The sequence below is a fragment of the Motacilla alba genome, chromosome 7 (genome assembly GCF_015832195.1).
Source record: "Motacilla alba alba isolate MOTALB_02 chromosome 7, Motacilla_alba_V1.0_pri, whole genome shotgun sequence".
Taxonomy (NCBI): domain Eukaryota; kingdom Metazoa; phylum Chordata; class Aves; order Passeriformes; family Motacillidae; genus Motacilla; species Motacilla alba.
This window is the reverse complement of record NC_052022.1, coordinates 23,462,050-23,489,319: the sequence shown is the minus strand read 5'-3', so window position 1 is coordinate 23,489,319 and position 27,270 is coordinate 23,462,050. Positions and strand designations below refer to the sequence as shown.

At 40.2% G+C, this 27,270-nt stretch overlaps 1 protein-coding gene and 1 long non-coding RNA gene across 4 annotated transcripts in view; both read left to right on the top strand.

Moving 5' to 3' along the window:
* Positions 1-22,068, top strand: part of LOC119703384 — a 171,418-nt gene extending 149,350 nt beyond the window's left edge. The window contains exons 3-5 of the long non-coding RNA XR_005257622.1: positions 1,544-1,668; positions 2,751-16,734; positions 19,913-22,068. This is a non-coding gene — a long non-coding RNA (uncharacterized LOC119703384). The remainder of the gene's footprint in view (positions 1-1,543; positions 1,669-2,750; positions 16,735-19,912) is intronic.
* A 487-nt stretch (positions 22,069-22,555) lies between these two features.
* CWC22 (CWC22 spliceosome associated protein homolog) overlaps positions 22,556-27,270 on the top strand; it is a 34,035-nt gene continuing 29,320 nt past the window's right edge. The window contains exons 1-5 of one of the 3 annotated variants that reach the window (XM_038142881.1): positions 22,556-22,643; positions 23,073-23,184; positions 25,875-25,942; positions 26,571-26,693; positions 26,807-27,061. In XM_038142881.1, the coding sequence (XP_037998809.1) occupies positions 23,158-23,184; positions 25,875-25,942; positions 26,571-26,693; positions 26,807-27,061 (473 nt within the window). In that variant the 5' untranslated portion in view covers positions 22,556-22,643; positions 23,073-23,157. Of the gene's footprint in view, positions 22,644-22,723; positions 22,984-23,072; positions 23,185-25,874; positions 25,943-26,570; positions 26,694-26,803; positions 27,062-27,270 lie in introns of those variants that run through there. The other 2 variants (XM_038142879.1, XM_038142880.1) reach the window with 2 other exon arrangements.

Sequence of the window (27,270 nt, the reverse complement as noted above, 5' to 3'; positions counted from 1 at the left end):
CCTCACTTCTTTTCCTGTGCAGGGGGTTCGTTCTGCTATTGCTTATCCTCTAAGTGGCTTTTATTAGAAAATGATTAACAAGTTTTTCAGAGTATTAGATCTTTCCCAAACTACCACAAGGAGAAGAAACAATCAGGAAAAAAAAATTGAGTTATTTTCTGTGCAATCTGCATGCACAAAGTGTGTCCCAAGAGATGTGAGAGGAGACAGAAATGGCAAAGGGATGCCTGAGGGAGATGGGATGGGTCAGCCTGGGCACAAGGGGAAGACGAGCCTGTGGCATTAGGGAATCAGAAACTTTCAGGCCTCTGTGGCTGCCCATCTGGGGACCTCAGTGCTGCAGAATTGGTGTGTGCCTCAGACTGGCTGTGCCCTGAGCAGGACATGCCTGGAACTGGCTGGGCCTTGAGCAGGACATCCCTGGGACAGGCTGTGCCCTAAGGGGGCCATGCCTGGAACTGGCTGTGCCCCAAGGAGGCCATTCCTGGGACTGGCTGTGCCCTGAGCAGGGCACCCCTGGGACACAGCAAAACAGGTGCAGCTGCCCCTGAAATCCCCCCAAACTGAGGGAGCTCCCCGCAACAGCTGTGTGCCAAAGGCTCCACCTGACCCGCCCTAGCACAGACACCATAGAACATTCCCTGCCAAAGGACATTTCTTATGATGTGACAATTGTCATGCTGTGTACTAAGAAAAGTACATTTCAGTTTGACATACTGAGAATTACTGTTTCATTTCCAACTGGTAATTTTAAATAATTCCCATTTTATTCTAAAGAATGGCATTTTAAGAGCTTTAAGAAAGAAATGTTTCATATTTTAATCAAAGGAAATGTTTCATTGTGTTTGGGATTTTTTTGTTTCTTCCTTCTTTCCTTTTCTAGCTTGCTGCAAATTTGAGCTCTCTTTAGTTTTGTTTCAGGTTAATCCCATACAATTTTCATTTTGACAGATCTTTAGGCAAATCACAGTTTCTGTTATTTATACAGCTCTGTCTTTTAAAGCAGTGATATTCACTGCTCACCGCTTTAAGGACAAATTGAGGCCCTAATCCTGTAAAGACCTACCTATTTTTATGGGCAGAACTGCTTACTGAGCACAAAGTTAATCACATTAAGCTTGTAAAGCACTAGAGATCCTAGAATGGAAAACATTAGAGATGTGCAAAGTAGTATTTTGACTTTCAAACACTTCTCCCTTCCTCTGCCTTCTCCTGTAGAAGGATGGGGGACTCATTCAAATAGACTAAAAAAAAATTAGCCAGAATCTCAGCTTTACATATTTTAATTCATTTTTTGCAAAGAATATGTTCTTTGTAGTACTTGTACGTCAGTTTAAAATAATGTCTGTCTGCTCAATTCAACGTCAAATATTTTATTTCAATCATTAAAAATACACTATTTTCTACATATCTCAACATAGCCCTGTGGAGACATGTAGACAATTACTGCTCACCATAGTTCAGAAGGTGCTCTCAGTAAATCTTTTTACAACTGGGATGATGCTCTATTTGCTCTCCTTTCTCTCCTCTCTGTTCTCGGCAGAACTCAGATCCCAGAGCTACTGACAAATCAAAAGACATCGTGCTCTTTGCTGAACCTTCTTTGCCCTCTCTCCCACCCAGAGAGCCTGGGAGCCTGCTCTCTGTGGACTTCACTCAGTGCCACAGGTGACACTTGTCAATGTCCTTTTTCTTATATGTGGGGGGAAGAGTCCTCCATCAGTCTGAGAATGCTTTCCATTCAAACAATGGAGACACAATGAGGTGTCTTCATCTCAGGTTTTGAAATGGACTTTCCTCAAAATTTTTAAAATATATTCTAAAAGAGTAGATGTTGATTTTGACATCCCCTGGGCCATACTCCTCCTGATTTCTTTCTTTTGCTCTAATTTTCATCCTCTTTGCTGTAATTTGGCTGTACTTTCTCATCACTCAAACAGAAACAGCCTCTGAGACTTGCATACACAGTACCCGATAGATACAGGTTGGAAACAAAAGGTGTTGTTCCCATGCTGGGCAAAACAGAAATAGAAGTAAAGAGAGAAAGCTTTTGCTTGGGCTGGGAAGTCTGAAAAGCACTGAAAGCTAAGACATGCAGGTGTAAACCCACACATTGACACTGGGCTGTGGTGTGGGTGGCACCGGGCAGGCTCTGCAGTGCCAGAGGGTCCCTTGTGCACGGTGACATTGCAGGGAAGCCGTAACAAAGCTCAGGACAAAACGCAGATTTGATCCTTGGGGCGGGAGTCCAGGTTTAAAGGTACCCAGAGCTGCTGATCAGTATTTATCACCGCGGGGTTCAAAGGTGACCTGGGGCTCTGGCAGGGCAGGTCCCCATGTGCAAGTGCCTCCAGGGCTGGCCTTTATTGCCTCTGCAGCAGTGCCAGAGCAGCCTGGCTGCCAGAGGCCCCAGAACACACTCAAGACATGCTGACAGAGGGAAATTTTTGGCTGGTGGAGCTGCACCACATTCCTGACTGACATAAGGGAAGGCAGCATTTTTCTGCTGACATGGCTGAGCACACAGACGAGGTCTGCCAGTGTAGCTGAGAGAACTAGAATAGTGGACTAATTTTTTTATTAAAAAAAAAAAAAGTATCTATTATGATTGTTCCAGAAATCTTGGAAATATGAGGCAAAAACACCCTAGAACTATTAAAAAATGTGAATCAAGTATTGTAACTAAAAAATCTCATTATTTTCAGTAATGGGGAGCACAGATCATGATTTATTTTATTTTTTTCTTGCAGCGAGAAACTTTGCTCTTTGATTTCTAAGAGCCCTTTCCTTGTGGCCTGAAGCCAGTGGAATCATATGTTGACACAAGTCTCCATTGCTTGGGCAGAGTCAGGGTGTAAACAGCACATAACATTTGCTCAAAGGTTCAAACTTTTTTTTTAATATTCCTGGTACTTTTCAGAAAATAGGTGAGTATTGGTACCTCATTTTTTAAGTACCCTAAGTATTGATTCATCAAGCAACAAAGATTTTTTTTTTCATTAAAGCTATAATTTTCATAAAAATTTATATAGAAAATAGCATGTCATTGGTTGGAAAACACAGAAAAAAAACTCTCCATGTAAATCCTCATAATGTGTCATTAGTGACAATCCTAGTAAGTTATCTCAACCAGAAAATTAAGGGATTTTTAACATGTAAATACAGATGCAAAGAAGAAATCTAGACATTCAGGTCAGGCTTCCATATGAGTAAATATATTCTTTAATTTATTAATGAAGTTCAGAATCTTGTTAAATTGTTTACTAAACAGAGCTTCAGTATCTTTTATGTCTGTAGCTGAATGTATTTTAAAGAGTTAGAAAGTCAATACATGAAAGATTAAAATCATGTGATTCACTTGTCTCTCAGCAGGGTGGCCAAGTCTGCTCCCATTAAAGCTGTCATTGCCATGGTACCTAAAATACCAACACTCACAGACTGAGGGAAATGTACACATGAAGGTCTTTATCATTACATATGAATATGAAAGTAACAATTGATAATCTTGCACATCAATGTTCTGCTGCAAACACCCATCTTCTAATTTTGTGCACATTCCAAACTTACTATTCTAGGATTTGGAGGAGTTTTTATCAGTCAGGCTTGCCACTGATGCAAATCCAAGGCACCTTCAAACAAATTGTCACTGTAATTGTGTTGTGTGCCCACTTCTCTCGAATCCCAAAGTTTTTCTGCTCAGCTTGAACAACACACTCTGTTGCTGATAAGGCACTCAGAGGTGGCTGTATGTTAGAATAGAAACTTTTTTAATGCCAGCATTGTTTTCTTAGAATAGCAACCTTTCTGGTTGAAATGTTGCTAGGTTGTTTTTCTTTTTTTCTTTCGCATATTGTGTTTTGATGAGAAGCATTTCAATCATTTTAAATCAGAAAGATTAAAATGTCTTTTTTTTTAGAGTAGATGATACAAAACATAAACAATTACAGCATTGAAATTGAATTACATATAATTGGCACTCCAGCAGCTCAAGGTCTCCAATATAGTTTCATAACTTTGTCTTACATCTTTTATAAAGAAACTGTGCAGATGGAAGACACTTTACAAGGAAGGCATTGACATGAGAGTGATTCCTTTATGGTACTTTATTTTATGTAAGGATGTCTGTGAGGGAGGTGTCAGGTGAATACAGAGTTATTTAATATCTTTTATCTGTTTATTCTAGTTGGTAAATATGTGTGTGACTTCTACATAGTGTATCTATCTAATACCTAGGTATCCAAATTACTGCACCTTGTGGGAGTGGAGTATAGTAAATTTTGACATTTAACCACATTAGAGTAAAATTCAAGCATGTATGGAAAAAAATGCTCTTAGCAAGTGTGTTGTAGCACAAGTGAACAAAACAATTAACACTGAAGTTAAATGATGTGCTACAGCCATAGACATACCAGGGGAAATATCCATAGCCATTCTTTTGAACAGAAGAACCACTGTTTTTCCAATTTCTCACAGGCCGCTGTGCCTCCACATCATCAATCTTTATAAGCACATAAGAGCTGTAAATTAATGAACACGTAATGTGTTTAAGCAGTTCACACATAAATTGATGAACATGCTGAAGTTTGTGTTTTTGTACCTAGAGCGTCATCTAGTGGGAAACTGGGATTATCCCTTCCCTGTTCAGCTCCAAGTGGAATGGTTTGTAAAAAGGAAAATAATACAGCAGAGATAGCTATGAAGGGACAGAGCTTTCTTCATAATTAAATTTTACATTTTTATAAAAAATAAAAGGCAAACTAGACTGTTGGAGTAAAATTAAATTCTCGTAGACTTCTGAAAAATTACCATATATCAATATGTCAGATACAGGCAAGCTTGCATAGCTCATAACAAATCTTTACACATACAGTTTTAAAGTATTTAATTTATATTGTAATAGCTATAAAGTGGAAAAACTGCTGCTCCTCAAATTAAAATCAAAGCTTTATTCTTGAAATAATAACACAAAAGTGAGGATGTAACAAATCTATTTTTAGTATTTACAGAAAGAACATTGTTTTGCCTGAGGAAACCTTCAGAAAAATAATTTGGTGAGCATTTCCTACAAAATCATGCCTGGACACTCTTTCTTCTCTGACACAGGGACTCAGGCAGGTCAGCTTCTCCAAAGTCAGCTTTGCTTTAAACCTTAAAAATAAATAGCTTCCTTAAAGAAATAACATTCAGTTTAAACAGTTACAACACAGCAGAATTACAGAAATTCAGTAGCCAGTCCAGATTTGTGCTGTTTTCAGCTGTGATGCTACTTCAGATGTCTTGAAGCACAGTTCATGATATCATTAATTCATAAGGATACACTACTGAATTGCTGAGTCTAAATAAAAATCTCTATGGGGTGCTACTTTATTATATTTTTCATACTGAAAATCGGAAGCCACCTGGACCACTGACTAAACTTTAAAAGGATTAAAATACCTGCTGGAAAATTTGGAATGGATTGAAGTCCTGATGGAGGTTTTTTTGTGTTTTTACAAACTTAACTGGTTCTCTGAGACATAATTATCAAAGTGCCATACGAAAGGCAATCTTAGAGGAAGTTTTGACCAGATAGAAATGGATTGGTGTTTGTGTGTGTGAGATGCCTGACCTGAAAATACATTTTTCCAAGTTTCAATGTTGTTTGCAGATCCAAGCTCTGTGTGCAAACATCTTTCTTCTTTACCAGAGACCTCAAGACTTTTTAAGACTGGGGATGGACTTTATAGTAGCAGGGCCTGTAGCAATAGACAAGGGGTAATGATTTTAGACTGAAAGAAGCAAGATTTAGACAGGACATAAGGAAGAAATCTTTTATGATGAGGATTACAGAACACTGGAACAGGCTGTCCAGAGAGGGGGCACATACCCCATCTCTGGAAACATTCAAGGCCAGGTTGAATGGGGCTCTAAGCAACCTGATCTACTTGAAGATGCCCTTGCCCTCAGAGGTTGGACTGCAGGACCTGTAAAGGTCCCTTCCAAACCGAACCATTCTATGACTGTGATTCTATGATTTGTCACCATTTTCTTAATGGGGATAGGAGAAGGTGTAGTTAAATTTGAGGCTGGACTGAAAGATCCAGGACTGAAAGATCCATAATTTCTTGGGACTAGAAATTGATGGTTCCTCGCTCTGGAGGACCATCTTAAAGGAAATCTGTCTTACTGTAATGAAGAAGAGGTATAGAAAAACATCAGCAAGGGAAGAGGTAGCAAGAGAAACAGAAACACAAAGGAAAAGTCTGATAAATAGAAAATGTCATGAAAATTAATAGACAGAGAGAAAAAGGAGACTGTACAATGGGAGAAAACAGGGACTGAGAAAAGTTCAAAGAAAATACTAGCTTAACCTCAGTAACCCACTCACACTGTAAGGGCAGAGAATCTCATTTAACATTTCTTAGGTTTCAGAATTCATTGTACACTGAAAGAATACTTGATAAATTATTTAGACAGTTTCAACTGAGATTGGAAAAATCCCAGCCTGTCAGAAGCTAGGTTAAAAAAGGTTGATGCTGTATAAATAATTTACTTCTTTGGGGAGGAAAAAACATACAAATGCTGTGTCTAGAGTAGAGAAGTGCTAAACCTGCTGAAGCTCAGTAGCCATACAGTGGGTTTAAGCCAGCACTATAAACTGAGTGCTCTCATTTAAAAGCAGAGGTTATGCCAAATCTAAGTTATCAAAAGAATATCAACATTAAAGATTCTACAATCCAGTTCTTTTGTACATGTACATTTTTACCACCATGAGAATAGTCCAATTTAAGAAAAATATATATAAAAGCCTCTTTTTTCAGTGATTTCCTCTGGCAACTAATTTAAGTAAAGCAAACTTATCACATCAGTGTTGGGTTTTTCTTAATTAATTCGTTTCATTTCTATAAAACAGACACCCTCTAGCTTCACCATAACAATCCACTGTTCTTAGCAGATAGTTCCTGTTCTAGTCAGAATTGCTTAACATTTCAAGGGAACCAGGTCATGGGGTTTGTTTATTTTTACATGAAGTAATTATTACTTAATTTTTAATTATAGTATTTTTAAGAGAAATCACCATGGTAACAGATGAAAGGAATTTTTTACATATATATTCTATTATGGTTTTCATTTCAGTAAGCAGAGGTACAGAATTTGACAGCAATGAGCTTCTATTGCAACATACGAGCACTGTGTAATACTCTGAGTAAAGTCATTTCAGTAATATCAGATGTACAGTGAGCACAGAAGCTGTCCCCACTGCCAGCTTAGCTTTGCTGGCTGTCACAAGTCCCAAAGACACCATTCCATAAGGAACTTCTGTCCCCTGTTCCTCACTAAAGTCTACAGAATCTGAGGAGACTCAGCAGCCCAGGAGGGATAAGGTCCTAAATTCTGTCCTTAGTTCTGACCACTACACTCTCCCTCAGACAAATAAAAATCAGCCTATCACTTAATTCTGTGTATGCTCAATGCACTTTGTGTATTGAATGATATCAATAAATGGAAATATTGTTCTGGCTGACATGTATCAGGGCATCTCGGATTTGTGGCTAGCAGAAGAAAATAAATACTATAGATCTGGAAGGTGATTGATGGATTAAAGCTCTGCAGACAGGAGTTAGCTAGAACAAAATACCTCAAACTCCTTCATGTGTGCCATATATAAAACAGGAATTCCACTTGTCTGCCTCCTACACAGCCCTGCCAGCTCACCAGGCTCAGCCAGGATATCTGCCTGTCAAAGCTGCTGTGCAGAGTGTGCCTCGATACTTGTCAGTAGAATTATTGTGTGTTCCCTGTGTGAAGAAGATGAATTTAGATCTTCAAAGTATTACCTGTGAGAGCACACCAGAGCAGCACACCCCATAATTTGGCTGCCCCATGGGGGAGGCTGGGGGAAGCAGAGTCTTTATTATTTCCTGAGAAATTTACAAGCATATGGCCCCCAGAATGGCAACACCTACAGCAGGCATGGCCATGATCCAGCCATGTGCATCCCATAACCAAAAATATAACACACTCTGTCTGTCTTCAGGGCCCTCAGAGTGCTTCTTTAACTAATTAATGTAATTTCCCTCTGTAATACTGATGTGAAGAAGATTCCTTTGTTTTGACCTACAAGCCTCAGTCACCTTTCAGCTCTGAGAGGCTCTAACATCATCTTATGTCTGGGGCTTCAGCCAAGGAGAGTGGCAAATCCCTGCCCTCCTCAGCCTTTGCCCAGGGACCCCTTGGATGTTTCACAGGCTTTGGCTTTGGATGCAATCATTAATGTCTTGATTCTTGTCAGCTCTGAGGTCTGTGTTCAGTAAAGATACATAACTCTCATCACAATAGGATTTGCCTGAAACATTGGCTTTAATTTGATGTCTTTTTTCCACATTAAATGTTTTCCTGCAAGAGCTTAATGAAGAGATAATAAAAGACTTGGAAGTTTTCTCTTCCATTTACATTGGATATTTACATTTACAATGGATATTTTTACACAGGTAGTGCTCAAAGCAGAGATAAATGTTCTAGGTTGTCTAAAAGCACTGTGGATGAAGAAAATTACCACCCTCAGATTTAGCAGCAGAGTATTTATATATAAGTACAACAACAGTTTGTAAAGTCATATGGACTTTGCAGTAGGGAGTAAAGTGGGGAGCAAGAGAGTTTCCCTTTTAGAGCTATCTTTCAAAATAAATGCCAAATCTGCTGTCTACGATGGAATTCTCCCATTTTCGAAGAGTAAACTCAGCTAGTTCAAAAGTACTGCAAAATTGAGTTAATATTTTGTATTCCTGAATATTTTTTAAAAAGAAAACTTCAGAAAAATCAAGCAATTCCTTACTATTTATCCCTTTCAAATAAGGCTTTATTCTCTGCTTGATCAAGGGGTTTATCAAGGTTTTTATGTATTTATTTACTATTTTCCCAGACTTGTCAATTTGAGTATAACAAACGAATAAAAGTAAACAGCACTAAATAATTATAGTAAAACTGAACAAAAAGAAATGGAGAATTAATGTCCTTGTTAAATTTGACATCATCCTTTGCTTCCAGAATTAGCTGCCTATTCAGTGTTTATTTTCTTCACATTTATTTACATAAAATAAATGTAAAGAAAGAAAAAAATGTAATTTTTTTTCCTCTCTGCTACCAGAGAGGAAAAAATAGCTAGTGAGTAAATATGGCACAGGATTTAAAAAGTCTGTTGCAGAGATATTCTTTTTCTTATATAGACCTCTAGTCACTATATGGGAAAATACTGACATGGCAAAAGAAACAAAACTCTTAATGCCCTCTGCCTTTTATTAACACTAATGAAGCTGGAGAACAGGCTGCCTGGGGAAGGGGTTTCAAGAGTGCAGATCCCTACCCCTGAAACATCCCACTGTACTACTGGGGTTCCTCTGTGAGAAAAATGAGACTCAGCCACTGATATATGTGCCACTTCGGGTTAAATTCTCTGTGAAAAAAAAAAAAGTAATGGCACACATCAGGTGGGAAGTGTTATTTTTAAACTGGTACAATATATTAGTACATGTTCTAATTGCTTGGTTGTTGGTGTAGGAGGTAAGACGCAGGAAGGAGACGCGAAGGGATGTTATGGGGGGGTGTGTGTGTGTGTGTATGTGTGTGTTTGCGGCCTGTTCCTACAGGGGGGCTCACACAGGGACGGTGTCAGGAAGCATCATTTTGTCCAAAGTGATGTAGCCCATCACTAACCTGGCACAGCGCTGCCTTCCAGGCATCCCGCTGGGCTCCGCTCCAGTGCCAATGCCCGCAGATGCCAGGGACCGAAATGGAAACACGGACACCGCAGCTACCACTGCGGTCATTGGAAGCGTAATCGCGGGGGCTGGCTTGGGGGAGGAGTATTTAAGCTGCATTTTGTTTCTATTCTTGCATGGCCGCATAACAATTACCCACTCGCACGGGGCTGTCCCCGGCTGCCCGCCGGCCGTGTCGCTCCGCGGGCGCCCGGCCGGGCCCGCCCCGCCTTTGTTCCGCGCCCGTCCCGCACGAGCGGTGCCAGCATCCCGCTGCCGCTGCCATGCCGGGATCTGCTCCCTCTTCCCCGCCGATCCCATTTGCATCTCAATGCCAGAACTGGGCCGAGGAGCGGGGCTCCATCTCACTCACGCCGCAGCAATAATTGATTTCAGGCCTGAGTAAGTCTATTGAGCCCGATTTTCTCCCGATTTACACAGGAGAAACCAAGATCAGTTTGTGACCTCTCTGTAAGATGGGACATCATTATAAAGTATTTGTCTCTTGGCATACATGAAGAGCCAAGGACGCAGTGCTTTTCTCATTTCTGTTTCCATCCAACTATTACTCACTTCTGTGACAACCTCTTCTACAGATGCTGGCAAATGACAAAAAAAAAAAAAAAAAAAAAAAAAAAAAAAGGCAAGAAAATACAATGAGAAACATTTACACTTATATATGCATAGCTGTATAATCACTAAGAAGAAAAAAAATTTCTTGGCCGAGTAGAATTAAAGAAATATCCACAAAGCTAAAGCTGGTTTTATTAAGTTCTGTCTTTCTGCTGCCTTCACTCACTTTCTTCTTGTATTCATCATTTCATTATTTTACTTTCTCATAGAGCAGTAAGGTCAAGACAGTGAGCCCAGCTGCTGGCTGCTAGCTGAGACTGAGCCTTTGAGGTGGAGAGTGGGATCTGGCATTACTGTATATTTTACTGAGGACTTTTTAAGGTACCAAGATTCTTAGCTAGTAAATAAAAAGAGATGATTCATGCTTTTCAAGAATGGACATTTTCCACACTCCCAGAGGTTCTTGCAAGCTGACTGAAGTATAATTCAGAAGGCACTTGTGAAGAATTGACTTCCTAAAATCCTTACCATCCCTGCAGAGGTGCTTTGGTCCAATTTTAAACAGGTATTTAGTTCCCTGTTTTTGTTCAGCTTTTATATGCTGCTCATTTTAGTGCATCTTCCTTTGCAAATCCCAGAACAGAAAGAAATGTTGCAACTGCACAAGTCAAATCTGTTTGAAGAGAATGTATTGTAAAATTATCTCTGTGTTCTTTTTATACTATGAAAGCGCTGACAGCACTTTGATGTGGAAGGGATGAGATACAGTAATCGGAGGGGCTGCTATGAAAGGAACGACATGCTTTAAGATGGAGCTGTACAGAGAAACACACAGTAATGACAGCTTCACACAACACCTAATTTGATTCTTTCGTTGCACCACAGTGAATCTTTAAACCACATCCACCTGCTAATGAGCAGGGAAGCTTCTGAGCAGAGGTCACCTTTCTCCCACTTTTGTAAAATTCACTCCACCCCACTTATAAAACCATCCATTATCACCCTCTCTTCCACAGCATTTTGTCTTTGGTGAGTTTGCTGCCACATAGAAATCAAATCAAGAAAGGGAAAAATTAATGCCTGTTTTTGCAGTTGAAATTACTTCTAATTTTTAAGTAGGAATTACTTCTATAGAGAGGGAAATTATTTACAAATATTCCTTAAAAAAGGAGACCTCTTTCCCCAGCCCAAGTAATTAACAAATGCAAAGCTGGGATCCTGCAGTTTCAAGCAGGAGTAACATTACATACATCCTTGCAGATCATTGCTGAACCAGCAGTGACTTGTTGTGTGGGATCACATTTTGGTATTGCCAGCTCAGGTTGGGAAAGGTTGACTAAAATTGGTGAAAACTAGAAATTTCAAGAGCAAAATTATTTTCTCTACAGAGAAATGTCATACTCACTCATACACCTATTGAAGGTTGATATTTGTTTGGCTCAAAGCTAAAAAGAGCAAACTTCCAGATTTAAGGCAAACATTGAATTTTGAATGCTAGAAAATAAATGCCTCAAATTATTTTTATGTTTATGAATGTTAGATAGTGAAATATTTCCTAAAGCTCAGATTATTAACCAGAACAAAAGAAATCTACTGCATTGCAAATAATGATGCCCTGAATGCCTAGTGAAAGGCCATGCTGATTAGCTGTACCACAATTTCCCTGTGTTGATATTAAACACAAAACACAAGGGACTCACCCCAAAGTGTCTGCCACTATCACAAGGCACCTAAAAACTATTTATTTGATTTTCCCAGAGGACAGTTTATTCTCCCACTTCTGAAGTGCCTGCTGTGATTCTAACAGACTGGAAAAACTAGACACATTTGTGTCAAAGCTATGAAGATCCATAAAATGGTTATTAAGAGAGTAGATCTTTATCTACATTTATTTGAGAGGCCAGTATAGCCTTTAAAATATTACTACATGGATGCATTTGACAGATAAATTACAGCACATTTCTTTTATTATTAATAATTAGTTCCTAATTAGTTGCAATTCTAATATAAGGAGGAATAATTATGTTTCTAAACTCAGTGAGCTAAAGAATGGACACAGTCTGTGACCCAAAAGGAGTTTATAATTTCCATGTAAAAATATTTAGTGAATATGTAATGAAGCTGTGGGAGGCTGCAGGATCTGGACATCTCCTATGGAGAGAACAAAGCCTCATGTCACAGCGTTAAGCTTCATGCTGCTGCTCTCCTGCAACCAAAGGGAACACTTTTATTCTTTGGAACTTGGGGGTACCTAGGAATGCTATGATCTATTTCTTCTGTGTGTTTTATAGTACTTCCTTTTTCTCATACTCATCTTCATTCAGGCAAATCTGTGCAACTCAGAAACAACCACATCTGACCGGACCGGCTGCCCGCTGGATCTGAGCATTATCTTGTTACTGCACTCCTGCTCTGGCACAGATCTCATCACAACACAAGGCTCTCACACTTACTTACCAGTCTGAAAAGCTCTGCATATTGAAGAGTTCAAAGTGCTGGCTTCCACCCCTAAATCTCTCAGGGGCCTAGGACCTGGCTGAAAAGGGTCTGTAGAGATATACCAGAGAAAATGAGATCACTCTGCTAAAGAGAGATATTAGCAGGCTTTTTTGGGGAGACCATGCCTACTAGTTAAACTTCTGTTGTAGGTTCAGTCCTGAGGTGTTCCTGTGACAGCTTACTGAAAGTTATTTAAAGCAAATATATGCTCTTATGTGGGGTTTTTATTTCATTTATGAGCTTCAACTTCTGGTGAACCCATGCAATGAGATGGAGAGAAAGACAACAAATTACCCAAAATTCTGTTTGTAGTAGGTGTTTTTCAGGGTCAGAAAAAGTAGTGATGACTGTTGACACTTAAAAAATGTTTAAAAAAATTATCACTTCAGGTTATCATTAAAACCTGCCTCTCTGAGTTTTAGAGGCTATTTCTGATTATTTTTGCATATATTTCATGTATTTTAGCAAAATACCTAATAGGCTTGGTGTTTGTATTTTTATGACTGCTGTAACTAAAGCTGTTCCTTGTTTATTCTCTCTTTGTTCTTGTTCACTTCATGCTATCTTTCTTCTCTGTTTATCTACACACAAACAAACAAACAGTGCTTCCTGCTGCCTCCCAGACCACTGCCAGCTGTCCTGATGTCAACTGGCAAAGGACAAAAGCAGCCCTGCCATAAGGACCTTTGCTGAGAAGTGATCTCTGCAGCCTCCTCCCTTTCTTCAGAGCGCCAGCAAAGATAGCACAGCTCTCCAAACTGGAACCATTAGAGGAATTAAGTCATTTGGTTAACTTTCCATTATTGGGCATAAAACAAGAAAACCAAAACAAACACTCTTTTGACTGTTCTTCAAACCAACACCTCTGGTTGCAATGCTGGGCAGAATTTCTATGTTCAGAGAATTAATATACTGATGAATGGTTGACTTAATTTTCTAAAATTGTCCCTTCCTGAAAAAAAAAGCTCTTGGGGGCACTGTTTTGTTACAAAAATAAGGGAAAAAAGCTGAGAAGATTAAGATGCTTCTGTTCTCAGAATTGAGCTTCCCACAATGATACACAGTGACACTATTGAGAATAGCACATAAGTGACAGAACTACTGTTGGTAAATTTTGATGCTATGAAAAACTCCTCAGTGTCAAAATTAATCACAGTATCAAAATAAATCAAGGTAATTCATAACTGCAGCTGAGAAGCAGTATAACAGTATATTAGGGAACCTTCAAAAGGATTTCCAGAAATAACAGTTCATTAAAGCTGTAGGTAATGAAGGAGGTGGGGAAAAAGTCCATATTGTTGATAAGAACTCACACGGTGGAAAACAACAAAAGCTATTGGATTAGGTAGATAAAAATAAGAAAACATCTTAATTCCTAGAGAATCTGTGTCTAAAGGAAGAAATTCTAAAACTAATTAACAAAACCCTATCTTTCATAATAATTCTCATAAAAGCAGCTTCCCTATGGTCCAATGCTTGAAAAAAAAAAAAAAAAACCACAACAAAATCCCAAACCCTCTAATCCTTACTAAAATACACTAGCAGGAACATACACGCACACACACAAAGAAAGGGTTCATATCCAAAAAAACAAAAAACAGATTACTTTCAAAGATTAAGATTATATCAAATGATATTTCTTAATTTGCTTCTCTAGAGTAAACCCAGTTTAAAGCTAAAACATCCGAGTAACAGTTAGGGAACATCTTTTGTAAGTTCGTGTCACTTGATGCTTCTTGACCTGTGGTCTGTTTTAGGACTACTGAGTTCTGAATATACTTGATCAGGTGGGTATTTGTGCTTCTTTTCAGCTCAGTCGATTGAGGAGGCTGCCTGTCCTTGCTTTAACCTACTTTCCCTGCTAAAGTCATTTTGCCTCATAAGCCCCATGGAGATTTGAGAGGCAAAGCCAATTTATTCCTACAGTGGTCCCACTTTGTTCAGAAATATTGCCAAAGGCTCATTTGGAAACCCTTCTCACAGGAAATAGGAACATTTGGTACTTTGCAAAAACCGTAAGGACTCAACTCAAAATAGAAAGGTACAGTTAGCAACCGTAAGAGGAGTGTACTGCTTCTCTTCAAATATAACATCTGAGGAAAAAGCCCATTAAAAATGAACAAAAATAATTAATGTTCACATGGGGTGATTCTAAGCATTAACTATTGACTAACTGTTTGACATTTATTATTTATAATGTAATATATTCTGTTTCTGATGTGGAGTTTACCACACATTCTGTAGCAGAGTTAAAGAAAAATACTAGTTTTGTGTGTAGTTTTCATGTTGCAGTTTATGTCTTAAAATTTAGAAGTCTTTTCGTCATGATGAAAAAGGATGGAACAGTCACAATTACAAATTCCGAAAAAAAAATCTCAATTTTTTTCTTTAATTTGTAAAAAATCCAAGTATATGTTGCTATGCTGGGATACCTCCTATGCAGCAAGACACAGAGGTGACAGATGGAGGGTGCCACCTGTATCCAGACAGGGATGGATATTACTGGCACTACTCAAGATCCCTTTGTAGCTTCACAAGGGACTACTGTCATTGCTTTATGTGATCCCCCCAGTGAAGATAAAATCTGTCTGTCCAGAAGGAATCCTGAGAAGAAGGCCATTTTTTGACAGTGCTCAGCTGCACTCATGGTGTCCCCAGAAGTTTTGTGAAGTGAATACTTCACCACAATTAGGACAACAAAGACATATAAACATTCCAGTAATGGGATGGCTGAATTTCCTACCCTGGGTAGCTGAGAGGAACCATGCATGGCCATGGTGGTACAGGGAGGAAACAGTGCTTGGGATTAGAATTTACCCTTAAAATAAAAAAAATAATAAATCTCTTCGTTGAGTGCAGTGGGTCTTCAGATCACCCATCATACAGTCTGTTTCTCTTTAGACCATACAGCAAATCTGTTCTAGTATTTCTATGAATAGTTTGTTTCTTTATTTATTTATATATTACTGGTAGGTGTTCATCCAAATATTAGTGCAATCAATTTTGCTTTACTCCATTAGCTGTGCCTTGGTGTTTGCAGATCTTCTGATCTGCAGACCATAATGATAACTAAATCATCAAATAACAATAATCTTGCTCCTCAAGTTGCAGTGTCCCAGCCCTTTGGAGAAATACAGCCATAACCCATAGGAAAAACAGTGTCCATTTTTAGCACAAGCAACACCAAGATACAAATCACATCACAGGCAGAGTTAATTAAGTCAGGCACCTACTGTTTGCCTATAGTTTGAAAAGGCTATTAACTTGAAGGTCTGCTGTAGTGCTAAGATGAAATAATTAACTGATGCATTGTGTGACATGATGAACGCATTCCTAAAGGGGCTTGTTACCGTGACTTTTTTGGGATAACACAGTGAAATTTTAGACAATATACCACAGCAGTTTAAAGGGGAAAAAATGCTTACAGGTCTTTCTTAGACAAGTAAGAAAAAGGTCAGGAGCTCTTACCATTGATTATACAGTGTGCAGAACCACACAGCTGTTAAAACTATCAAAGGAGCATCAGCACTTTGGCACCTACTTTTGTTAGTTTGAACAAGTAATTTTGGCAGTTGCTGTGAATATTTTTTTTTAATTTGTAGTATATGCATACATAGGAAGTCTGCATTTTGTTTAAAATAATATTGAATTACATACATGGTATCACTATCACTACAAAGGAATTTCTTTTATCTATTTAGTGCAACTATCTTGATGACTGAAGTATCTTCTTTTCTCAGTTGACCTCCTAACACTTCCATTTCACACCATAAGAAGACTCTTCGATCCAGGAAAAAAAAGACATTCTGAGTAGGCTAAAGAACAATTCCTGTGGTATGAAATAGGATTGAAAGGATTAAAATGAGAGACAGGAGACAAAGTGCAGTCTCTGCCAGGATTTAGATCAGCTACATTCACAAATCAGGTAAGATCCTAAGATCGCTTTCACCTTGAACACAAGTTGATCTCATATTGTGAAGAGCTTCTCTTTAATAGAATTAAAATGTATCACTTTAATAGAATTAAAATGTTTCACTTCCAATAAAATAATAGTGGCATCAGGTTTTGTACAATACCTAACAGTTACTGCCACACTAATTGGCTGTTACAGAGGAGTGAGGTCTTTTACTACAAGTCTGCTTCAATTTATAACTGGTTACTTCTCTTGTTACTATACTCTTTTGCTTTTATTGTTTCAAATATGTTACTGTTCTGTATCTAGTAAAGCTCCCTGTGAAATACTTCAGGAGGTCTTTCCAGTGTTGTTATTCTGTTTCAATGCTGAAAAAAGTGTTTTCCACCAACTTTCTGTATTTTTAAATCTTCTGTAATTAATTCACATAGCTGGATATGCTGCAACATCCAAGAATTCCAAAGGGAGCTTAATGTCCTGCCAACAGCTAGATATTTTGTCATGACATCAGGACCATAAGAATTATCCAGAAACCAAACAAATCCAGAATAATTAATGTTCGTGCTGGTTTTGTCCCTTCCATCCATTATGACACATCATCTACCCACCATGTGTTGGTGCTTTAATCTCACCTGAGATTCATTGGGAGCAGCCAGCAGCTCTGGTCAGAGAGCACCTTTCCCTCTGCATTGTTGAAGAGATGAAAGATTAGCACAACATCCAAATGTCAGCTCAGCAGTGAGAAGCAGCTATGCTAACTTGTCCTTTAGTTCAAGGCATGAGTGGCTGCTTCTGCTCAATGACATCAGCATAAAAATGCAGGAGGAAGATGAGAGAAGGACACTGTATTTTTTTTTTTTTTTTTTTTTTTTTTTTTTTTTTTTTTTACCTACTGTACTATGTGTTATTGTGATACAATCACCAGGTCAGTGCAGGAAGGCAAAGGAAAAGTGAATTCATTAGCCTGTCCTCTGGTTTCTGGGCACAAACACACCTTCCAGCACCCAGCATCATGACCCCACCACGGGGTTCTACTGTCCTAGCTCTGCAGAACAGCAGAGATATTTTTTTTCTTTAAAGGTCAGGAGATATAAAAATACTTCACAGAGGATAAAAAAAAAATCAGCACAAAGGAGGAAAAACAAAACTGAAGGGGGTTTAGTTGCTAAAAAAGGATTTTAGTTGCTAAATAAGCTAAAACTGCCAAATGATGACACAGCTCAATTCATAGCGTAGCTCTGAATTTTAGGCCAATATTCCAACTTCAGGGTGCCGGCTGTAGAGTGACACCTTGGTTTGATGAAGTCTGGGAACTGTGGAAAAGAACAAACATTCTTCTGCAGTGTGTAAGGACAAAGTGAAACTAAGGACATGAAAATACCAGCTCACAGCCCAGAGTGCCCTGAACCTGCAGCACTATGTCTGGCTCCACTCCATTCCACTTAGTAGGAAAGGCTTCAAACAAACAAACATTAATAACATTAACAAGCAAAAACTCATTGTAAAAAAAAAATTACTTTTTTTTGGCCAATCTGCATTCAGTATGCTTTCCTTTTCTGAATAATTGCTTACTCTGTATATTAATTTAAGTTTAGAAGATGCATGAATGGACAAAAATTGTTTTCAGTCCCAGAAGCTGGTTGGAGAAGAGCATTGCCACAAAACTGAAAGAAGGGAGATTTTAGCACACAGACTAGGAAGTGCTTTAAACAGTAGCTGGGTGGATTTTTTTACTACTACGAGAAGCAGCTGAAAGACTGTCATTAAAAATAATAGTAAACATATGTGATGTGCTCTCACACAGACAGAATTGTGTGGAAGTTCACATATGATCATCCCTGCCATTGAGCTCAGAGGGATAGCTTCACTTTGATGAGGTTTCAAAACACTCTGCAGGAGTCTGCTGGTGTTTCCTTGGGAAAAAAAATTGTGATGGAATGTGATGAGTGTCACACATTCGAGGTATCAAAAAGAGATATTTCTTAGTATTGTAAACCCATGATCTTCCAGCAGTTATTAAAATGTGATGGTGAGGGGACTGCAGAGCACAGATATTAGATCCCTCTGAAATAGTGGTGTTTATGTGATGTAAGAGCTTTCTTCTTGCTCTCTCTCTCCCATATGTTGCTTCTAAACACTCTGCATCAGAGATAACTCCTGCCACACAAAAGGCAGCAGTAGAGGGGGGATTGCACATCCCTGACCCACTCTGCTACTGAACAAGTTCAGCTGTGTTGTCTCCAGCCTCCTTTGCTGGCTCACCTCTTAAGGTCACTTAGGTGACCTTAAACTGAAACCACAGAGGATGAGATTTCTCATCTCAGCTGATGTGCACAGTAATACCCCACAGCCAGCATATTGCAACAGCTATCTGGAAACAAATTTTGAGCCTTGCACAAGATTACAATTCTACAGCATGATAAAGGTCACACTGATTAACTTGGATGGGAATTAGCTGTGTGTAAATTCCTCACTCCTAATAAAGCAGTCAGGAAAACAGTCTCCAATCCATCATTCTGAGATTAATTAATAAAGCAATACTACCTGCAAAGACTCAGTCGCCAGAATAAGCTATTGGAGCAGCTATCACTGTTTTTCTGAAGCATTAGGTACTTTCAGTGAGCTTCTATATGCAAGCCTTTATTGCTCACTTGTGGAAGCCTGGGAGTTGATGGAGCCACAGCTGCTTCTGCCAGGAGAGGCACCAGCCCAGGGAGTGCCATGTGGATGGTTTTTAACTCATATCATTTCAAGCACAATGACAAAAACTGCCATGGGAAAACAACAAGACTGAAACTATGTTTCCTGTGGCTTACTAATGGACTGTTCATGCAAAACATTAAGCTGATGAATGTGAATTTGTTGGATGCATTACCCTTCCTCCCTTTGAGCAGGTTTCAAAGATTACAATTATGTTTGGTTTAATTACTATTAGTCTCAACTGAATTGTCAGTTCATTCAGCATTTTCAGTGTGTAAAAGTTTATATTTAAAATTTGTCTTATCTGAAGGCATATTTCTCATGTTGGTTCAGTTTTGTGTGAATTGGGTGTTATTGTATTTCAAGGCTTGATCATCATGCTTACTTAAGGAGAATAATTCTTTGTTGATTATTACTGTTCCAAATACACATAAAGCCACTCAACATGAGTTAATTCTTGTGTGGTTTTGTCTTTGGATTTTTTTTCCAGACTCCATAATCATGCTCCATTCGAACTGTAATTTATTTCAGACAGAGATAGAGATCCTCACCATCTCTTACACCCACAGAGTAGCTGTATGGCTCCTGCAGGGTGATCAGGATTGCTTCAGTTGGATGCTTCACTTGAGTGCCTTCCAGGCAATTAAGGAGTCCCACATGCTGAGCAAGAAGTTGTGGAAGACACACCGAGCAAGAGACTGTGCCTGCATCCCTCTTCTCTCTAGAAGTCAGAATCCACAGTCACAGCTCTCCTTCAGACTCTGTACATTTGGGATCTTGAGTGTGACAGATTCCAAAGGGCTGATCTGGGGTACTCAACCTGCACTGCATTCTACCCCCTTAAAGCACTTGGGAAGTGTGGGCTTTGTCTTTTCACTCTCGCAGAAATAAAACTTGCATCTCTTAAAGCATTTTGCCAAACCACAACACCAGACCCACTGTAAAATTGAAGCATTCTCCCTTCAACCTGATGAGGAATAAAATGTGTGACCCACTGCAGAAGAGGCACTCTAATTTGAGCAGAGCCGGGAAGAAATGAGCAGAAGGGAGCTTCACTGCATAATCCAACAGTAAAGCATTAACTAAGGAAAGGAGAAAAGGGAAACCTCACTTCACTGCTTCTATTCAGCATTAAAAGCCCTTTTCCTTGTTCAGTGAATCCCATTTCCCCAGCCCCTTCTCTGCTTTCCACATCCAAGAAGAAAACTGAAAAATTTAAGTCATCCCACGTTATTCAGCCACTCTTAATTCACAAACATGTTTCTCAGAGGTTATCAGTAGTCTCCTAGTGGAGGCACCTCAAAAGAGACCTTTATATTTCCTATCCCTGTCCTCAGGCTCCCTCTGAGAGAAAGCTCAGCTGTCCATGCTCTCTCTCCCAGGGCATTTGGAGGGACAGGCTGAGGGATGGTACATGTGCCATCAGCCACAGGATGTCCCTCTCAGGAGATGCTGCTGCCACACTGACGCCATATGCCTTTTTATTTTGTGACACCTGTTTACACAGCGTGAGGCAGAAAAAAGATTACTTTCACAGCAGAATGGGAAATCATGGAGCGTTCACTGGCAGACAGTGGGTTCAGGGAATATCTTGTGAAAGCATTGAACAATTCATATTGTCAGAACATGTACAACTGTGCAAATACATGCTGTTTCCAGTCTCCTGTGTAAGAGCTGCATTCACAAATCATTAAGCCAAAGAAATCAAATCCTGTAGCTAAAAGTTATAAGCAAAAAAAAAAATCATTCACTTTTTCTGATTATTGTTTCTTAACATCTCTGTGTTGGTTTTGAGCAAGGTGTGTTTTGCTTCCTTGACTATTCTGCTTAGTATTTCTAAATTAAAATAACTACTCTCTCCTGAGAGCAGAATATTTGTATCTGTGACAGTATACAACGTTACAATGGCATTACAGGCCTTTGGAAAAGTTTGAGAACAGGTTTTTTCCCATTTTGTGAATGCTTCAAGTGCTGGGGAGCATGAACTGGTACATTAGTTTAAACCAAAGTGGTTGTGAGGTAAAGTGCTGCATAGCATGATCTCAGTCATGGCCTGATGCTCCTTTTCTCTTACTCTTCTGAGATCATAGTGACACAAGAGCAAGACAGTCAGTTTAAATCTTGGGGATTAAGTCTTCAACTGCTGCACTACATTGACCAGATCTGTCCAATCATGAATGTCCTCTCCTCACTATGCTGTGATTTTCTTTTTTTTTTGGACAGTGAGCATTTGAACCTGTACTAATTGTTGCAATGAGAATATACTGCAGGTGTAGTACATGACAAAACATAAGTACTCTAATGCTCAGTACAGAATAAATAACTTGACTTAACAATCTCCAAAAAATAAAGAAACGTAGCATTTTCCAGCTCTGAGAAAACTTCATTGGCATCTTCATGCCCTCAAGAAGTGGCACATGGCGGTAGGTGCGGCGGCACAGGAGCTGCGCGGGGCACGGGCAGGCACAGCCTGGCCACACAGCTCGGTCACACCATCCGCAGGGACCGTCTGCCTCTGCCGGGCCAATGCTCCCTGACCCTCATCTGCTGCGTCATTTCATTTATCTCACAAGAACTGAAAATTAACCGTAAGCATTTTAACACCTTATGTAGAATTTTCCTTTTTTTATCCCTTCCTATGCATTTAATTACTTTCCAAAATCCAAACCCATTCGTGCCTATAATAAGGCAGAGGCTCTCTGTTAGCCTGGATCTAAGTAATTCAGCAGGTGCTGAATTACTTAGAGCTCAGAGACCCCTGTAGCACCCAGGTGTTCCTCAGCGCCCGGCACAGTGCAGTGTCTGCTGTCTGCACACATGTGCAGCTAGGTTTAACCCTCGCTGTGAGGGACAGAAGTGTGCGCTCGGCTGCAGGCCGAGGGGCAGCGGTATTCCATCCAATTTTCCAGCGGTGCTTCGCGCAGATCTCAGCCCCACAGGCAGGCCGGCTGACTGCTCCCTGCTGCTACAGTTGCTTCTGGCGGGAAACCTGCGCTGGGTAGCAGCGGGATGTTTTTTCCCTGGGATGCTGCGCAGAGAACCCGGACCGAGCCGTTCGTACCTTTCGCCCCCGCGGCGAGCGCGCTCATTTGAAACTGAGGCGGGGACGGCGCGGCTCCGCCCCAATATGGCGGCCGAGGGGCGGGGCCGGTCGCGCGCTCAGACCGCGCCGCCGGAAGTGACGCGCTCCGGGCCGTGCGCGGCGGCAGCGGCGGCGGGAGGTGCGGGGCCGGGGCCGGGGCCGGGGCCGGGGCCGGGGCCGGGGCCGCGGCTGCGGGGCTCGGCGGGCGGGGCTCGGCGGGGCGCCCATCCCGCCGTCCCCGTGGGGACCGGGGGAGCCCCCGGGTCGGGTGTTCGCGGCCTCCCCCGCCGCGAGCCTGGGCCCGGGCCGGGAGCCGTGCGGCGGGGTCGGTGGGCAGGGCCCCGGCAGCCCTGTTCGCGGCCTGGCCGCTCGCTCGGGGCCGGCTGTGGCGGTGAGCTTCCGGCGGCTGCTGTGCGGCCGCTGTGCGACCGCAGGAAATCGGAATAGAGCCGGGGGAGCCTTTTGGTTAAAGGACTTGTGTAAGCATAGCCTTAAAGGATAAAATGAAGGTGCGTGTTCCGGCACCGTGTGCAGTCGAAAGTTCTTGATTGTCTTGTGTGTGTTACAGGTGAAATGGTTGTCATATGCTGATCTCCAGCTTGGATTGCCTCGTTGCTGCACGTTGAGAACTTTGTGAAAAGCCGGAAGTCAAGATGAAGAGCAGGGTGACACAAGTAAATGTAAGCGTTCTTAAACCTAAATTGTAAGATTTGATCATTCCCATGCCACTGGTAATTAGGTTTGTAGTTGATGTTGTGTCAAATAAAACTTCCTTAATGCAAAGCCAGTAATATCTGTAACAGACAGCAGCTGTTTACAAGATAAATACTACTTGGAGTTAGTAAATTACAGCTATTTCTAGCTGCTATTGTCCTTGCCATCAAAGTACTGAATATTATTAGTGTAAAATGTTACAATAATTGGTCAAAACTGACTGAATGCTGATGGCTCAACAGTATGTGTAAGCAGGTAGAGGAATGGAAAAAGATTTTGAAAAGTTTAACAACAATCTTAAAAGATATAGAGGCAATAAGTAGCAGTTATTATAGCAACAGTATGTCATACTATGCATGTTAAAACTTTTTCTTTTAGTAGCTGTATGTCCCATTTCTGAGTGGGTGGGGGTGATTTTTTGGGAATGCAAGAAGAAAAAAATTCAGAAATGCTGTGCTTGTAAAGGCACACAGCATTTGTAAAGCCAGGTTTGGGACACGTTAGCAGAGCAATATTGTTGTGATGCACTGCCTCAAATCTGTGGTATTACTCTGCCTGTTTGTCCAGAGTTGAAACCTGCATCAGCTTCTTCACTCTTTTGACCCAACTTTTCTGGCTTGAGTGGCTTTTAGTAGGGATGATTGAGGGGTAGTTTAATACCTTCTGTTTTCCCAATCTGGTAGTGCTCCCTCATCTGTTAAAATAAGCCAGTTAGCAGAAGGACACTGATTGGACAGTTTCACTTAATCATTTTGGTGAAAATGGAGAGGAACAGGTCCCAAAGAGCTGAGGGTTTAGCTGTCACTAAACCTGGTCACAGAGAGCTGAGGGTGACAATTTCTTCAGCAAGTAGAGCTGCTTTTGCAAGGAGATGTGACAAATGGCAAAGACAGAAACAGCCGTAACATTGTTTTATTTCTGTGAACACTTTTCTTTTTGGTTCTGCTTGGGCAGAGACAGATGATAAATAACCCATGAGAATGGATCATCTTTAAAAGACCCAGTGCCTTCTTCCCATCCACTAGATAGGATTTAAATACAGGAACTATCTTGTGTTATTCAAAGGTTTTTATTACCACTTTCTTGGAGACTTAGGATACAGACTGGCATTATATTACTGTGCTGGGGAAAAAAAACAACTTAAGGACTTTTCTTACCCTTGAATGAATTCAGTGATCTTCTTTGTGGTGTAATGATCATTGAAAGGGGTAGAAAACCTTGGTGTGTATGTGAATTTCTTGTACTATCAAAGATAGCGTGGCTCTAAAATTAAACAGGTGGACATAACTTTTATAAGGATGCATGCTGCCAGTGGACAATCAATGCCCTTGTTTTGTGTCATCACCTTGATGCAGGCAACAGAATGCTGGGTGTAATTTTAGCAAACTGAAGTGCACCCTAGGAAAGACAACATTCTAGGATATGTTATAATGGCCTCAAAAATGCAATTATTGGTTTGCATATATACACATCCCCCCATTTAAGTTTTTGGAGATAACAGCTGCCCTGCTTTTTATGGAAGAGGTATCGTTACATTCTGGTCACTCAGAGTTTTAACTGGTTCTTTGGTGGGACAAGAGCTGGTGTGCCAGTCGGTGGAGAGGGTGCTGCTTCAGTGAACTCAATGAGAGTGTTGCTGCAGGGAGTTCCATCAAGGTGCATAAGGAAATGCTTTTGTTGAGTTTCTGCATCAAGTGAGGTGTTCGCTATTTCACAGATAACCACTCTGTGACATCATGAGATTGTGGTTCTGAAAAATCATAAATAATATTCTAGAGGAAGAGATGACCCTTGCAGTGAAAGTACTCAGGTTACAGATGCTGCTGCATGACTCTACCAAAGTTATTTAGAAACACGCTAATGAATATCTTGCTGTTGGTTGTAGATGTTGTCACATCCTGATTTTTGTATGAGTCCATACTTACAAATGTCATGGTTCAACCTGTGGAATTTGGTGTGAGCTGTTTAAGTGTGTATCACTTACACAATCCTGCGAATGTGCCAAATAAATCAGATGTTTGTAGTGTATGAAACTAGGAATGAATCATGAGGAAATAAATTGTGATTAGTAGTAAAAAGGGGGAACGTAAGGAAAAATTAATAAAGGGAATTTTTAGGAGAGAGCAAAGACACTCTTTAAACAAGAAATGGTGGAGTTCTGTTCATGGTATTGTGTGTGATACAACAAATTAAAATGGCATCTGAAAGAAGGAAGCAGGAAAGGCAGACCAGTGGTCAATCTACTCTAGTCTCCAGCAGTAATTAACAGCAGGTGCCTTAAAGAGTTTAGGATAGGGCAACTATAAAAGTACTTGCCCATGTACACTCCCACTCTCTACCTGTTTTCAGCTTCCTGAGCCAGATAAAGTTTTTTGGTAACCCTTGTGGTTTTTTCTTCAGTGTTTGTTCAGTGCCATGAACCCATGGAAGCATTTGGCATCTACAGCATCCTGTGGATGTCCAGGGTGTCCAGCTGTTCAACTGCTTGTTCCTAGAGTACCAGGAACCTCTCCTTGTCATACCTGGCTGCCATCAGCTTTATTTGATGGCCCTTCTTGTAAAGGAGTGGGAACTGAGGCATGGTATGCTTTGATTTGAAGATAGGTGTTCACAGTCATGTTGGAGCTTGATTTTTTTTCTTTCTCTTTCCTTAAAGCATGGTTCCAGTCATGACAGGAAGGAAAACTACAGTTCCCGACATGAAAGTTTGTCTCCAGAGGACAGGTAGAATGACTGATTTTTGTGTCCTTCAATTCTGTATATATACCTCACATAGTGAGCTAGAGAAGTTAAAAAAATTATCAGGTTATGTTTCTTTTTATATATTACCATAACTAAGTGGTAAAAAGCAAGTGTAGATTTAATAAAATACTTGAGTGTCAATGTAACAGTAATTAAATGGATTTGTTACTAAAATTTAGCATTTAGTTAAATTATCATGAGACTTGAAAGTAGAAATTACATGCTAGCTTTTTGCTTGAAGTTACATATTGCTGGTACCACAGTTGTCATTTTTGGGCAACTGTGCTTCATGCTGTACAGGCAAAAGTAAGTAGAAACAAATGTTCTGAGGAATGCAAGTTGCTTTACCATTGCTATTTGATGCTATTACTGTTAAACATTTAATTTCAGATTCTAGGAGCTTTCTTTTACAGTGCTTCTTTGAGTTTTGATAATTTTTTCCTGATGACAAATTAAAGTAGACGCTTTTATTGGAGTGACACATATTTTGAAACTCACATTGCAGAATTGGAACACTTATGCATTGCTCAATTATATTGCAAGTATATATTAATACCACTGCTTTTCTCAGCCTCTTACTAATAGTTTTTGTGTCTTGGGTTGTGAGTAGGGATATGGAGCGTGATAGGTCTCGGTCTCCGTCTCCCAGGAAGAGGAGATACTCTGATGACAGCAGATATGATGAGGAATATTCAAGACGAGAATACTATGATGACAGAACTTCAGATGGAAGGTCTGGAGCCCTTTCTTAATCAGTAATGAAATACTTACTTTTAAGAATAAAAAGTGAAAACTTCACGTACACTTGGGTGTTTAGTGGGTGGGTTTGTTTTTTCCTTTTAGAAGGTCGGAAAGGGGGAGAGACAGACACTATGAGAGATGGGAGGACAGAGAATACGATCGAAGAAAGCAGAGACGATACTCATCACCTGACCGCAGGAGTCCAGAGAGGTCGACAGGCCAGAGCTCACTTGCTCATGATGAGACCACCTCAAAGAAGAAGAAAGAAGAAGTGGATCCAATCCTCACTCGCACAGGTGGTGCATATATACCACCTGCCAAGCTCAGGATGATGCAAGAGCAAATCACTGATAAAAATAGGTGAGTTCAAAGTTACATAGTAGTTTTTTTGCTGCGAGCAGAACAGTTAAGGTGTTTCGAGAATGTTGGGAAAGATGGGTTAAGGGTTGTGATCATTGTTTTGAAGGTATATTTTTATCAGAAGAGAGATAAGAAAATAAGATAAAACTGTACCTGCTTCTGCTGCAAAGTGGAAATTATAAAGTAAAGCAGGATACTAAATGTAGCTA